Source organism: Opisthorchis viverrini (genome assembly GCF_000715545.1).
Source record: "Opisthorchis viverrini unplaced genomic scaffold opera_v5_203, whole genome shotgun sequence".
NCBI lineage: Eukaryota > Metazoa > Platyhelminthes > Trematoda > Opisthorchiida > Opisthorchiidae > Opisthorchis > Opisthorchis viverrini.
The window spans coordinates 856,962-871,995 of record NW_008751859.1 but is presented as its reverse complement, the minus strand read 5'-3'; the positions used below and the strand labels follow the sequence as shown (position 1 = coordinate 871,995).

Here is a 15,034-nt window from a genome sequence, read left to right as displayed (position 1 = left end):
CTGTCGAAGAGTTTTCAGCAACCTTGTGAGTAGTTTCCTTCATGAAAAAGTGTTTTGATATTTCAATAATTTCCCACCTTAAGAACAGAAGTTGAGTCAATCTGCTGGTTGTTTGGAAAGCAAAAACGGTTAGGTGAGGGAAGAGTTAGAGTGCAGTTGAGATAACCATGCCATCGGAGCTTGACTGTCACCCAGCTGAGAAAGCTATTCTGCGTGCTATCGCAAAGAAACTGCGCGAGTGAAATACGCAATTCCTCGCACCACGAATTACGGTAGGCAACGCCAAAATTAGTCTTCAAGTTTATCAAAGGGATTGTTTGTACTAAAAATAACCGTGTTCCAGAAGGAGAGTGGTTAGGCGTCATTTGTGAAAGCATTTCAAAGTTAGGGACTGAGGCGTGCTTTGACAAAACCAGCATGTATACACAAGCATAGAAATTAGCGTGAGCTTTGAAAATGGTTGAACATTCCTGCGATTGTATGTAAACAAGTCTACAAAAAATTTCCGCCGGTAGGTAGACTCACTGAAAAATTTGATCCATGAATTCAAACAGCCACTTCCTCGAAATGCGATTACTTCAATCAATATTCGCCATGGTATAACAGCGTGAAGACATCATCGAGCTTCTGACCGTCAGACTGAAGCTACANCGGATACTTAACCAGAAGCGTGGTTCACAGCATTGAGTTGATTTTAGAAGATCTGAATCACACAAATGATTGACCCAATCCGGCACGATAGCACGGTTGCCTTTGAAGCAATCACATATATCTAACTGAATAACATCACTGTCAATATCCGAGTTATGCGCGCTTCCTCGAAATGCGATTACTTCAATCAATATTTGCCATGGTATAACAGCGTCGAGACATCATCGAGCTTCTGACCGTCAGACTGAAGCTACAGTCCTGGAGGAATTGATGTGCAAACAGACAGGGCCATTTCAGTTTGACTCGTATCTTTAGCATCATGATAAAAAATTAAAGAACTTTTGCTTTGGGCCTAAATATACGAGAAATTTTGGAAACTGCGTTTGCGTTGAGCGACGCCAGTCCTTTTGCGGGGTTTCCCATTAACTTTGGTGCTATGCTGCTTTGATTAATAAACCTTGGTTCACGAGATTTTTTCAGTGTTTTGGTCCACAGCTCAGGGAAACGCTGACATGCCATTGGCTCTACAGCGCACAGAAGGCACAGTCACAGGATCAAAATTCATTCTGAAACTAGTTATTTACGACGATTTATGCGATTTAAAGCCCAGAAACTGGAGGTTCTGTTAAGACGGAGAGGTCAAAATTTGTCATTATAGCCAACTTCACACTTCCCTCATTGAGAGACGCCAACTTGGGTGCACAATTTCTATTGTTTCCGTGTTCAGAAACAGAAGTCTGCGTTTAAATTAAAAAAAAATGAACTGCTGATGAGCTCTGGGAACTGTGGACTCCCCTTGTATGTCCTCATAACTTGGTGTGTACCAAATAGAGCGATTGCACCAGAAGAAAACGAACCGCTTCAATGGGGATGGTGAGCAGGCAGTTCTCACGAAATTCGAAGCTTTTTACAGGCTGATAAGCTCTAGTTGCCGATTAGTAAGGATAAGAGAAACTCTGGTTTTCTCAAAGGACTCAAAGATGAAACGATCGTCAAAAGGCTCCGAAAATACAGCGAAGTTTTGATCATTCCACTGCATAAGTAATTAGAGTGGTTGACAGGAAATGTTACTCTTATCAGTTACTACAACCGATCATGGAATGAAAAGAAGCCTCGAAGATTGTATAAACCGCGGAGTAGATAGACGTTAGAGTAGGCCAGCGAAATTCTGAAAGGATATTTTTCCCATATCCATGGAACCTTGTAGCAAGTTTGTTCGTGTCCAAATTCGTTACACGCGTTTTCTTGTTGAATTTCGTACGTATGAACAAAGAGAAGATCCTCAAAAAGCGTCAGGTATATCTTAAAAAGTGAGGAGATCGTTGATCTGTTTTCGCACAGTCCAATTCCGGTTCTGGTTACCGATTTTTCCTCAGCATAGTGAGTTTCGTTGATCTTTATGCACAATTCTGCAAACAGATACTTTCACTCCGAAGTTTTGAGCCTGTGGGATTCTTCATCCAGAAGGCGATTTCACTGATCTCGTCAAAATTTTCTTAGATATTTACCATGAACGTCATACGTAAAATCACTTTTCTTCTGCGTATTCAGTAACTTTCGAAAATACATCGCAAAACCCCTTTAAAACAAATGGTTTTTCACCCTTAGTTCATTGTGCCCGGGCGTGATCCCGTTTTCCCTTTCAGTAAGTTGAACACGCAATATCTGTATTCATAAATCAAGGATGTGTGAATGTTTTCTAGCAGTCTCGAGAAGAGTTGGATAACCGTGGTTGAGGCTGTTTTAGGGCGAGAAATCATAATGGCACCAATTTTGTTCGTTGATAGAGTGAAAGTTGAAACCTAAACGGTCTAGTCAAAAGAGGATGATGGGTAGAGCGATTAAATCGCACTTAAGTACGACACAGTGCCGCTCATTATTCAATGAAGGAATCTGTAATATGCGCGCTATGGAAGCACCAAGGACAGTGATTCTTTGAAGGCAGGTGTTCAGGACAATTTATGTGGATGGAGATCAGAAACAAAGCTCATGAGCCAAAGCCCAATAAGCAAGGTTGTACATCACCCATACTTACATATAAATCAATCAAACTGACAGACACCGTATACCACAGAATCCATATCACGCGGTCACGTGCCGACTGGCCCTTCGAGTGACGATTTCCCAGATGGAAGGTTCATGCAACTTGTGAATTACTGCTCCTTCCAGGCTACTCATAATTTAATGGTAGTGTGGGGAGTATTGGGAGTAGCAAGTGATATTTCGTTTCCTAAGGGAAGACAGTCTACGCTGAAAAGCTGAGGAGGGCTACGCAGTTGCTTCATCCTTACTGAGGGTCAGCAATAGCGTGGATTTTACTAATTCCCAGGACGATTCAAACGTGCGAAAAAGGTGGAAAAATGATAATAAGCTACATGAACTCTGGATCTGAGAAATCGTCAGTCAAATAGCCAACCAACAAGTGACGACGCAAGATAAATTCTGTGATTGAAACAGTTGCTCCATTACACGAGGACAGAATAGAATAGTACCGTTCTGGTCAAACAAACCTTTAGTAAACTAGCTAAATTGACGACGAATACCATGAACAAACGCAAGACGACTCTCAAGAAGGATGAGCACGTTGTGAAAGTTTGAAAACACTTTTTCGTTCCTCAGAAAGAATGACAGTGTTGTTTTGTTGACTCTACAAATGTACGGAATATTCGCAAGTGTTTCTAACTAGTTCCCTCAGTTTGCAAACATTCCATTCAACCGTGAGAAAATATCGCCCGTGCGACTGGTAGAAATTGCATGAGGCACGATTCTGTTAGATTGTTTCTAGACTGAAGCAGGGTCGACTTACGGAGTGAACAGAACAGCCGGCAGATCCGCCATTGCGTTGGGGTCTTCTTACAAAGTTCTGAATTACTTATTGGAGCTCCATTCCAGCTGGATTTACTCCACCATTTGAAGCTCGCTTCAACCCGCAGTTATGGAGCCCTGGAGCCATTGCGTTGGGGTCTTCTTACAAAGTTTTCAATTACTTATTGGAGCTCCATTCCAACTGGATTTACTCCACCATTTAAAACTTGCTTCAAACCGCAGTCATAGATCCCTGGGACCCGATATTTTGGGCGAGTAACTAATGAAAAAACACCATAAAAGAGGCTTGATCGTGAGAAAAATTATTGCCCAGTTCCGGAGATGCTGTCTCTTTCAAAAACACAATTAACACCAATGAAAGGAGTATCGAACTTCTTTTAATCCGATTCGCCAGAAAATGGTTTCTTACTTGCAAGCTCCTGGACCGCAGACAGTAAACTAACAAGTTGATTGACATTCACGATAGCACAGTCTTCAGGGTGTCAGTTTAGTTTCGTTATTCCGGTGATAACTGGGCTCTAGCTAGCTTACCACGTTTTTGTAGTGTACTTTTTTGACGTATTTAAAAAACTTCGAATGCATACAAGAACCATGAACTCGAATAGGCTTGTTACTCCACTTCGAAATGATGACAGAGGTGGTTGGTCTACTTCACGAACAAACAGCAGAGGACAGGCGTGGTTCTTTAGGATACTTCATCCAAGACAAACAAAAAATGGTTGCCCACTACTTTTTTGACCTAAAAATGTATGAACTGATAGCGAACGCTCATGGAACCAAAAGACACAACAAGGTTATACGAAACTTTTACGAGCTTCATCGAGAACACAGTTCTACAAGGATCTGTTCATTACAACTACCTTCGAAATAGAAATATGTGTTGACATTATCAAATGGTACTGTAGACAATTTTCTGAAATCCGATTCGATATTGATCCAATCTGTGCAGAACAAAGAATATCAGCTGACATTATAACTTCGTGGCCGTCGGGAGTTTAGGAGTTTTAATGGATTTCTCAGAATGATAAACTATTCCGCAGTTCACTGTTATACCTTCAGATTAACCTGAACTTGGTGGAGATAATTCCCGTATATTTTGAACAAATTTACTCCCGGCTGGACGGCATTTATCTCTTGAGTCTAGAAAAGCTTTTTCAAGACATTGTTGTCAAGTAACCTGCAGGGAACCCCTTTTCCATAAAGTCATCTTGTAAAAAAATTTGCTCGGGCCTAATACATGCTCATGATTCTGTCAGCTGCACAGACGGGCTTCATTATTTTATAACGCGATCGACGAAGCATTCCTATCCATCACACACGGATATAGTACAAGACGGTCAGTGCGGAAGGAATTCCAAGCTGATGCATGCTCAATAATCGTCCGAGACGGCACAGAAATCTTCCAGTTCGCGCAGCATAATCGACAGGTTTGAAGTGAAAAATTCCAAGCCCTTGTTAGGATTCGCTCGCTTTTCAACCTTCTTTGGTGAAGTCATTACTCCCATTCACTCTGTGCCTCGTACAACGAACAAGGTAAACAGTTCCGTACTTTTAGCAAGCCAGTGATAGGTTTCTGCAGTCAAGACCAGTGACATTGTCGGAGGTGCGTCAAAATCCACCATCAACTCCATTGGCAACCGCATTGTCGCGATGTTTTGTTGGTGTGCGCGTTTGGTCCCATGGATGGACAATAACAACTCACTTTGGTGGTATGAAGCTAGCTGTGAACGTTCACTTCAGATTCAGTCCTTTAGATGAAGCCAATCCACACTGTCGCTGTTATTGCTAGCCATGAGCAGTGTGCGTCTTACGAAACACTAGTAAGAGAGTTACGAAGCCGAGATCCTGCTTGCAAACCACCGGTGGTACCTTATCATATTCCCTCAGAGAACCGATAACAGAATGGACCCGAAATCTAATTCATCCAAAGTACTTGACAAGCACGATGGGTTCACCAAGCTTCACTTGGTTTCATGGATGTCTCCTATCTGAGACTGCTTACGGAATTTCGGTTTGCCCCAGGTGTGTTGGATTTGGGAATAACTTCAACCTTATCAATCCTTTGTGGACACACAGGGAGTGGGTATGTTATTACACAGGCTTCCCCATCCAGAAGGATAACACTCACCTGTCTCCAACCGAATGCTTCATATAACTATGGTTCGAGCTGAAATCACTCCGATGCCGTTCACGGTGTCTCATCTAGTAATCAAGAGTGTAAAATCGTCGTTCATAAGTGTAACGATGCCTCCCGCATGAAAACACCTTAACACCATTTTCAATCCGACAGAAACATGAAACACCAAACAGGCGAACCGTTTTGACGCCTCCTTAACCGAAAACGTCAGTTGTCGGTTGAACACTCGCGACCGCGATGTTACGATCATGACAGCCTTCTTAGCACCCAGTCGTTGTTTGTCAGGTGAAAAATAAGGTCACAGTCCGACAAACACACTCATTTGCATACCAGTTTCGCTTTTACGGGAGACTCACCTCAACCAGAAATGAGTCACTCGTCCTTGATGGTATTCTCTAACGAAACCTGTTATTCCAGGCCGCACCATATTTCAGTTAGTATGATATTCGGGACGTCACAAAACATTGTGTTGACGTAACACACTACTTATAAGGTTGCTGAATACTATTTGTTAAACGCAACCAGCTTCGCTTTTCTTGAGCCCCATCAAGTAGGCGCAGTCCCCGAGTTTCCACCGGCATCATGTTTCACCGGAACCCGATTTAGACAGATTTCGACGAGTGGTTAGCCTCAGGAAGGACGAAACCGGTCGTGGGTTGTCGAGGCGTATTCATCAATCCAATAAATAGCCTGTTTAGATCACAATCAGTTCACACCACCTCAAGAATGCTCCAAGTGGAGCTGTTCAAACGCGCGCGAAATTCAAGTGCTGGTCCTGTAGCGTGGGATGTCAGGAAGCCGGTTCAAACGCGCGCGAAATTCAAGTGCTGGTCCACATGCGCTCTACTTGGGCGCTCAGTATTCGCACAATAGAGTTGAAATTTCGAAAGTTATGACTATGGACTAAATCAATCGGGCAATTAAGTTGAGACTACCAGTCTACACTTTCTAGCCCAATTTAGGCATCTCGGGGTCTCAGCGATGCTGGGAAATTATTCCACAAGACCTTTCAGACACAGGCATGGTTGCTCCAGTGAACAATGAAATTTGGTGAGCTGCAAAAATATCAGCATAGATTAGAACGGTTTTGGGTTTGAGGACATATCAAACAAAATGCTTAGTGAGTTTTAATCCACTGGTAAAGGTTTTGCGGCTGGGAATATTGTGCGGATAACGAGTATCCTCTATTTATCAGTCAATCCCTCAATAATTGAGCAACGGAGGCCCACGAATGCCATCATTCACTTTCAATGCAACTGATTACATCTGGCTGCAGCCACAGGCGACTCTCTGGTCCCAAAGGCATACAGTTCGGTATCCTTAACAGTGCCATTGCTCTGGCCCTCCTGCGTTAAATCTCTTTCCACTTAAATGTCGCGCCATATGCTTTCACTTATTCTCAAAAACGTTCAAAACTTCGCCACAACCATTAGGGGAAATTCGTTTAAGACCCATCTAACCACAGTCGATTAGGCTTGCTGCAATCCCTTGCAAGCAGATCGGGGGTATCTGTGAGGCCTTTCTGACGTTATTCTTTTACATCAACTTTCAGAACTCTGCGCAACATGGTTTAACTCCTTACTGCTCCTGTCTGGCTTGAGCTTGTTATTCTCGAATCTTACAACCACGGATGGATCAAACCTAATCGTCTGTTGTGTTTAACTCGAGCTTTCAAGGGTCCTCCTCAGGGTAACTGGAAATAACTCTCAAGCTTTCGGAGATATCGGCATCGCTTGTCTCCTTCGTCGCAGATTTTCAGCCTTCTCTACCAATCAAACATCCTGAGCTTGAGTCGGTGGACCTATTTTCACCCCTTCTGGACTCTCATTCAAGTTTCAGTTTCTGTTGCTGGCTCCAGTCTCTCTATTTAGTTACAACGTTTTTTGCTTGCTACCACCCAAACACCCAACGCTTATGTATGCGAGTTATCCCAGAACACGCTGTAGCTGCTCGTTCATTTCAGAGAAGACATTAAGCATCTGCTCCTTTTGAGCTGGCCAGATCTACCTCCACCCAGCACTTCTATAGAGCCATATGTATAAAGTTGTCTAATTCCTTCTTCGTACCCAATTAAAACTTCCAAGGACAAAGATGTTGGATTTATGATAACCACTATTGGTCCCTGTCCAGCTCCACCCACAAGACCGGATAAATAAAAGTTACCACCCATGTTCCAACTTTTATCCATACTTCCGCGCAAATTCCACAAAGTGATTACACAACACCGCATCAGTCTTCCCCATTAAGGCCTTAACATCCAACCATGAATGAGAGAGCTCGGTCAAAAATTCACATCGACGGTAGGTAAAACCGAACATCCTAAGGGTCACGTAGGATGGGTGGCGACTAAACGATTGTTCGTGGCAGCTAGAACTGATGATAGAAGTTGCCTCCAGTGCGTAATACGATGAAATTAGGAGAGCGCTCTGGATGGGATAAAAATTCAACGCATGGGGTCTATGGATAGGAAACAACCTGGGGTTTATTACGACAACTGGTAGAGAAACAAAAAAGTCTGAAATTGACCTTAGATGAGTCATCGTTGTGTTTATTTAAGTGAAAATCTGGAAGCTAGCCGTGCATACATACACAATACAAGCGGACAAAACACCGTGAATGAAATCTAGTTGAGCGCTAGTGATTTGAGAGAAGTGGTGAGGCGGACGATGTTGTCAAACGGTTATCTCAGCATGGGGAAATATGCTTGCCAGCGCGAGGATTTGCAAAAATAAATGTCCATTGGTGCTTTAAACTGGGTTCTAGAAGGAGCGTGGACAACCATCGGAGGAAGGTCATTCCACGCACCTATTACCCGAAATGAGAAAATAATTGTCTAGCGAGATGCCGACGGGCGAACTCGACTGCTAAGCAAGAGTGACCTGGATCAATCAATGAACCACCAAACATTTACCCCAGGGTACCAGTGTTTCCTCAATCCCAAGCACAATACAGCCATAATAGAACGCGAAAATCTTCCTCATTCCGGCCACGTGTACACCGTTTTGAAGATTGTTCAAAGGCCAGATACAAAGATACTCCAGGGGAAAGGGACCAAGCATCGCGAGACGCGTTTCGTAGTCCACGGATTTGAGGCCAGCAACCATTCTCGTAGCGGCTAGCTGGACACGCTCAATGAGGGTGACGTCATTCGTGCGCCCTGAGTGGACAACTTGGCTGCCGTATTCCAGGGGTGGCCTGACATAGACCCCATAGAGTATTTGGAAGTCCATGCGAGTAATATGGGAGAGGGTGCATCGGATCATCCATGGAATGGTTGATGCCTTTTGGGCCAATTTCTCATGGTGCCGTGAGAAGGACAAGTTTGAGGAGACCTAGACGCCAAAATCCCCTTTGGTGTCCATCCTCATAATGTTTCTGGTCCTCACCATGCATAACAAAGCCATTAGCTAAGTCTCCTCCAAATGGCATATGGACGCACTTTTCGTCATTCGGAGGAAGGATCCAGTCAAACGACCACCGCTTGGCAGCGTCTGCATCCATTAAGAGGGTACTGGCATTGGGACTCCAGGATTTCAAGTCGTCCACAAAAAGTAGACATGGACTTGCAAGAACATCTGGGAGGTCGTTGACATAGATCAGAAACAGCACTGGTCCAAGGACGGCCTTTTAGGAACTCAAATGCAGACCGGCGCTGAAGAGGTGTAGTTCGATCCTATTCTCACTCGGAATGATTTGTCTGATGGAAACGCCTTGATCCAGTGAAAGATGTTCCCCTGGATACCGTAAGACTCGAGTTTATGGAGCAACGGGACTTGTGGACTCCTATCAAATGCTTTTGAGAAGTCGAAAAATATGGCATCCAATATGAGTCGTTCGTCCTTCGCTTGGGTCAAGCCGTCCATATACACGAGCGGGTATATTACGGGTTCTGTACGCCAAACAAAAACGGAAGTTTCGCACGAGGAGCAAACCCACATAGATGAATAGGAGGCGTTGGAATCCAGAAGCAAACAACTGCGGCGCAGAGGCCCCTTCGAAGCTCTGGAATCACGCCCGGTGCAAAACCACCATATTTGTTAAGCTCTCCGGTGGCAAATTTTTCCTCCCCGTACTCGGACGCAGAAGAAAAAGTGTCAAGGGCTCCGACAATGAATGACATCAATCTTTTCAACAAATTTCAATATACTCAACAGCGTGTTTGCCTAGAATAACCACACAACATCACACTTAAGGAAATCTGGCTCAAACCGGCCACCAATGTTGAGACCCCGATCAGCGGATAATTTGCTTTCCAAGCTAACTGGAAACTGATGAGGGCGTTTAGGGTTAATCAATTTTCGATCGCTCCTTTGCCGTCTCCGACTGTCCTCTTTGACACCACCTGTTCAGCATTTTGTGTTGCGGAGATCCATATTCCGCCACCTGAGGCCGATGTTGTCCCTTTTGGCGGGGTTTACCGTCAAGCTCCTCAGAGGGTGACTTATTCCTTGCACAAAAGCTAATAACTCTCGTTCAGCTAACGCTTGCCGCAATGTTTGAAGGCAAGTGATTTTAGTGTCCCAAAGGCCACCCGAGTGGAGTTTCTAAGCATCATTTCTAGCGGACATTTCGCAGTGACACCAAACAGAGCCGTTTAAAAGGGCTACTGGATTCATCATGTCGTCACATGCATTAGATATTCCATATGGCAATCACCAACTAAATTCACTCCGTTTCTCAAGAGGTAATTGAGAACCTAACGGAACATAGTTTGTGTGACCACTGTGTGATGCGCTTTATTTTCAGCCACCACTGAGACAGGAACCCCGTCACTCTTACGCGGATACGAGACTTCTACCCTGCAGACCTCCATGGAATGCATACCCCGCTTGACCAGCCTAAACTGGGACCAGCTTCAGTGGTGGAGACACACAAGAACACCGTCCAGAAAATTCGTAAACCTAACGTGGTGTTCATCCGAAGGAACTACCGCGCAGCTGAACGTATAGGCAGCAACCCAAAAGAACTGGGCATATTCTGGAAACGAAGTTTGATCTATGTTTTAAAACGATAGCTGCAGGAGACCTGGAGCTGAGTTGGTATTCTTCAGCATACAAAACCGCTTTAGGCCAAAAATTCCTAAATGGAACATACGACGACAGGCTAATGACAGGGTTCGCCCAGGAAAACAAAACTGTGGTATTTAAGATGATATACCACCGAAAAACAATCAAACCGTTTTCCCTTTGAGAGACAGAAGCCGAGGATCCAACAGTGACGAAAATGATATCTGGAATCTATACAGAGAGCTATGAAGGTCTGTTTTCTTCCCCAGGGAACTTATCGCAAATAATCTTAACAAGCCCTGACTAAAAACTGTCCCTAAGCAACTTGCTCCTTACGGCGGAGGAAGTCCACCCAAACGTGCATGGGATAATCTCCTTCAGTGCTTTGGAGCTAAACAAGTTTTGCCTGAGAATCCTGAAGCAAATATAACTCATGCTAACAAGGCAAACCAAACAAATTTGGTGACCGCTTATCACCTGGTAGCTACAGCCCTATCCACCACGAGCATATTCTGCGAGGTGATGGAGCGCATCCTGAAGCAGGCCAACTTAAATCACCCGAGTAACAAAAATTGGGCATCCCCAGGGGAATACGGGGTACTCTCAAACTGATAGTGTGTGGCGAAATTGTTGAGACTTACGGATACAAGCCAAACACGGAGAACATTCATGGATGCCTCATTTTTCTACTTCTCCAAAGTACTTGAACTCGTTCCAGAAGCTCAAATGCCCCATACACCCGGATCTTGTGGAGATTAGGGAGGAATTCTACGCTGGATTTGGGCTTCTTTTACACTGATCCCCGTTGGAGCACCTCCTTGTGACTAGCTTCAAGATTTTCTTTCAAATCCAAGTCCGCTTTTTGCAAACTACCTAAAATCTTGGAATCTCAGCACGTGCACCCCACAAGCGAATCTGAACAATGAAAAGCAGTGGTCAGTATACTGACACTGTAGCGGAATATGACCTTATCAGCGTGTTTGGACAAATGACCTAGCAAAGTAACCAATACAAAATCACAAAATCACAATAAGAGAAGAATAAACGGTTGATCATGACTCACGAATGCGTAGATCCAATAGTTCACTACACCGATCCAGATGCAGTAACCAGCTGTGAAAGAAGTATTCACTCGTAGAAAGTTCCCACGGATGGTTAAGGTGTGAGTGGTATATTCCACGGTAGGAAGGTTGTTCACGGCTGAAAAGTGCCACGGGGATTTAATGTGGCGTTCAACAGTTCACACAAACACAGAGATCTAGTCCCGCTGGTTCAGTNTCGGTGGTCAGCAAACAGTTCAACGGAGCGTAAATTCACTGATTCAGCAAGAAGTCATCAAGTCGCACCAAACAATTGTGTTGGTACCACTAAAACAAACGTCATGATAAAATATGTACGACAGTTACAAAATGTAGTTTAAATTCGGGAAAAATGGTAAATATGTGACAACGGATTACATAGACTACAACAACTTTCTCTTTTTTTGTCCAGAGAAGAATCAACAACCGCCTTCATCACCGTGCTGAGAATGAAGCAGAAGATATAACGAAGCTGGATGACAGACAGGATCAAGTCGCTGGCATACTTGCCTACCTGCCACAAAGGGAGACATACACTTATTTGTTTTACTTTCTCAGTAACCGATGCTACCATAGTGTTGAACTCCGGTTACTTTTTGAAATGGCCGTAGTGCGCCCTTACAGTTATAATGTTCTTTTGGGGAACTGGTGGGAAGAAAGGCTTCATCAAAACGTAAGACGCTGCATTATCGTGGAAGAATTTCAGAAATTTAGGATCTGTTGAAGGCCATTGGTGCACAAAACCAATTGAAGAATAAACTAGAATGTTCATTAGAACAGCTTGCTGGTAAACATGTATCGGTGGGTTTTGTGGCTAACATGAGTGAGGCTTTAAGACCAACTATCAGGTCTCTGAAACTGACGAATTTGTGAGAATTGGGAGCGAAGTTCAGTTGATCAATCCAGGAATATCAGAATTCTATCGGAAGGCCAAGTTATCGAGTCCCCGACCGGCCTATACATTAGCTTTTGGTGTTGTTAACCTGGACCGCATATTGGTTCTGCTATCAATTGGAGCTGACAATATATTAGAATCAATGTACGAGGAGAAGGCTACACCAGTTGTTGCTACTTCAAATTTGTCACCCGCTTCTAGAAGCCTGTTCAGAATAGAAAGGTGAGAGTGCGCTGAACACTGGCCTTAGAAAAGAGTGAAACTTTCACTGCATTACGTTAAACTTCAGAATTCAGGACAGGGTTTCCAGCGACCCACACAAGGAAACAGTCTTAGAATATGCAGATTTACCAAAACACCAGGTGTTTCGTAAAGTCAGGTGATATAGTTGTTACATACAGTTCATATAATTCTTCATGTTGAGGTCAAGACGCTTATAGTGAGACCGGACCGCAGACTGCCCAGTTGCGGAAGCGGAAGTGGTATCCACAGTCTAGCCTACCGTATAAATGTGCTCAAAAAGTTCACATAAGTTGTTCTTGCGGGTGATCAGGGATTCAAAGAATGTGAACGGCGAACCTATATTCACTGCTCAACTTCCGGAATGTAAATGAACAAAGATTATGTATTGCTGATTATCGGAAATAAGCCAAGTTGATTGGTTGCCCAATATGCGTTATGGTGGATCCGTGTGTAAGCATAAGAATTTTCAAACCAAATTACGCCGATGATTTCAGGCCTGATAAATAAGTTCAACGTATATGTGCACCCTAAGGTGATTTGAGTGCCACTGATTCCAACGGACATCAGGTGAAAATTAGAATGTCGGGATGTTTTTAGCTACGGTAATTATCTTTCTGCATCAAGCTACGTTTTCAAGACTCGCCTGAATGAGAATCCCAGGTTTCTGCTCCAGATTGTGAATAGGTAAGGCTTTGGGTTTCAGAGATCTTGTTACAGGGTGATGACCCTAATATCATGCTGTTGACGATGAAGATGATGATGATACCCATGTACTACCTCTACTTTTCGACTAAGAGATGGCTTTCTACGGGTCTCACACAAGCTGCTGCAAAATCCGACTGTAGTATCCGATACTTTTGGAAGTGTTGCGTATATCTTAGAGTTTGCTATAGATGAAAAGTGGCAGAAATAAAAAAATCAAGGTTGAAATTGGTTGTGTTATAACAAACCACAATTGTAAGACCCTCAGAGCCGATTTTCTTGAAGCTCGTGTGTATAGTCGTTGACGTTCTAGCATACCTTCACTCACTAGGACAGATACTGTTCCTGTGATCAATGGTTTCTCGCACCATAGACTGCAGGCGTCTCTAACAGAAGGACAATTTTTGTCTGGTGAAGACTTCTAAGAAGGTTAGGCAGGTAACAACTACAGTTGTGTATAAAATAAATTACCAACATTTCGCCCTCCGTGAGCCGTTTTATTAAAGTATGCAGCGCAAGTGGATAGTATGTTTGACTATTATATGTGGTCGATTTTGTCAGGGGATTAGCGCCTGTGATCACCCAGTGAAGAATGTTACGCGGAAAATACATTATGCTTGCGGCCGAAAAGCAAATTTACCCCGATTCTTACCTTGTAATATCCCAGTAAACACGCCACCGGTGGCCATCGGTTGCAAAAGGTGGAAAAGAGTGGTGGCTTGTTACACTTGCCACCGCTGGCGCCACTGGTGGCTAAGGGCGGCCAAAGGTGGCACCTCGAAAACATTTCTGCCGACTTTTCATGGCCTTTTTCGAAACCCCTTGCAGCCGGACGAGGCCACCGGTGGCAACCACAAACTTGTCTAGGCACATTTATTGGCTAACTTACTGCCTCTGTGAGTAATCGCTGACTACCTAACCTCATGGCATGCGTATTATTGCCGAAAGCCGGAGATAATTACTAAACGCGTCGTTCTTACGACAACATGCTACATGGTCAAAAGATAACAAGGTTATTGGAAAAAAGCGGCCCTCTCGCGTCGCAGCTTCCGGTTTCCAGGGATTCGATCAAAGGCTCCCTTAAACCAAGACAAGATTGATTTCTCAATGAAATCCACTGCGACACTCGAGTGTGCGGCCACGGAGTACATTGCATCTAAAGTGACAAATGTCAATGTAAAACAGCTACCTCATCCTTTATGAGTGTTGGCAACTCTGTGCATGATATGGGTCTTTTTTCTTCTCCCTTCGACCACGTCAGGCGATTTGCAAACTCCGGAGCAAACAGAGCACGCAGCATGTTCCTGACTGACCGGCGAGGGTCAGAGCAGACCAATCTGAAAAGAAAAATTACCTTTACTACAAAAGTGTGGACCAGGGCTGAGGTACTCACTGTTCACGGAAATCTGCGTCTAACAGTCTGACCAGGAAAGCATCCAGATCTTCCATTTTGGTCAGTTCATTGATCTCTTCCGTAGTGGTTTTTCGCTTTTGT

General features: G+C 43.9%; 2 protein-coding genes across 2 annotated transcripts in view; one reads left to right on the top strand and one right to left on the bottom strand.

Moving 5' to 3' along the window:
- T265_08138 (hypothetical protein) overlaps positions 1–8,844 on the bottom strand; it is a gene marked incomplete at both ends in the record, with an annotated part of 18,815 nt that extends 9,971 nt beyond the window's left edge. Inside the window, one exon of the mRNA XM_009173851.1 lies at positions 8,526–8,844. Within this exon, the coding sequence (XP_009172115.1) occupies positions 8,526–8,844 (319 nt within the window). The remainder of the gene's footprint in view (positions 1–8,525) is intronic.
- A 3,892-nt stretch (positions 8,845–12,736) lies between these two features.
- Positions 12,737–15,034, top strand: part of T265_08137 (hypothetical protein) — a gene marked incomplete at both ends in the record, with an annotated part of 18,016 nt that continues 15,718 nt past the window's right edge. The window contains one exon of the mRNA XM_009173850.1: positions 12,737–12,816. Within this exon, the coding sequence (XP_009172114.1) occupies positions 12,737–12,816 (80 nt within the window). The remainder of the gene's footprint in view (positions 12,817–15,034) is intronic.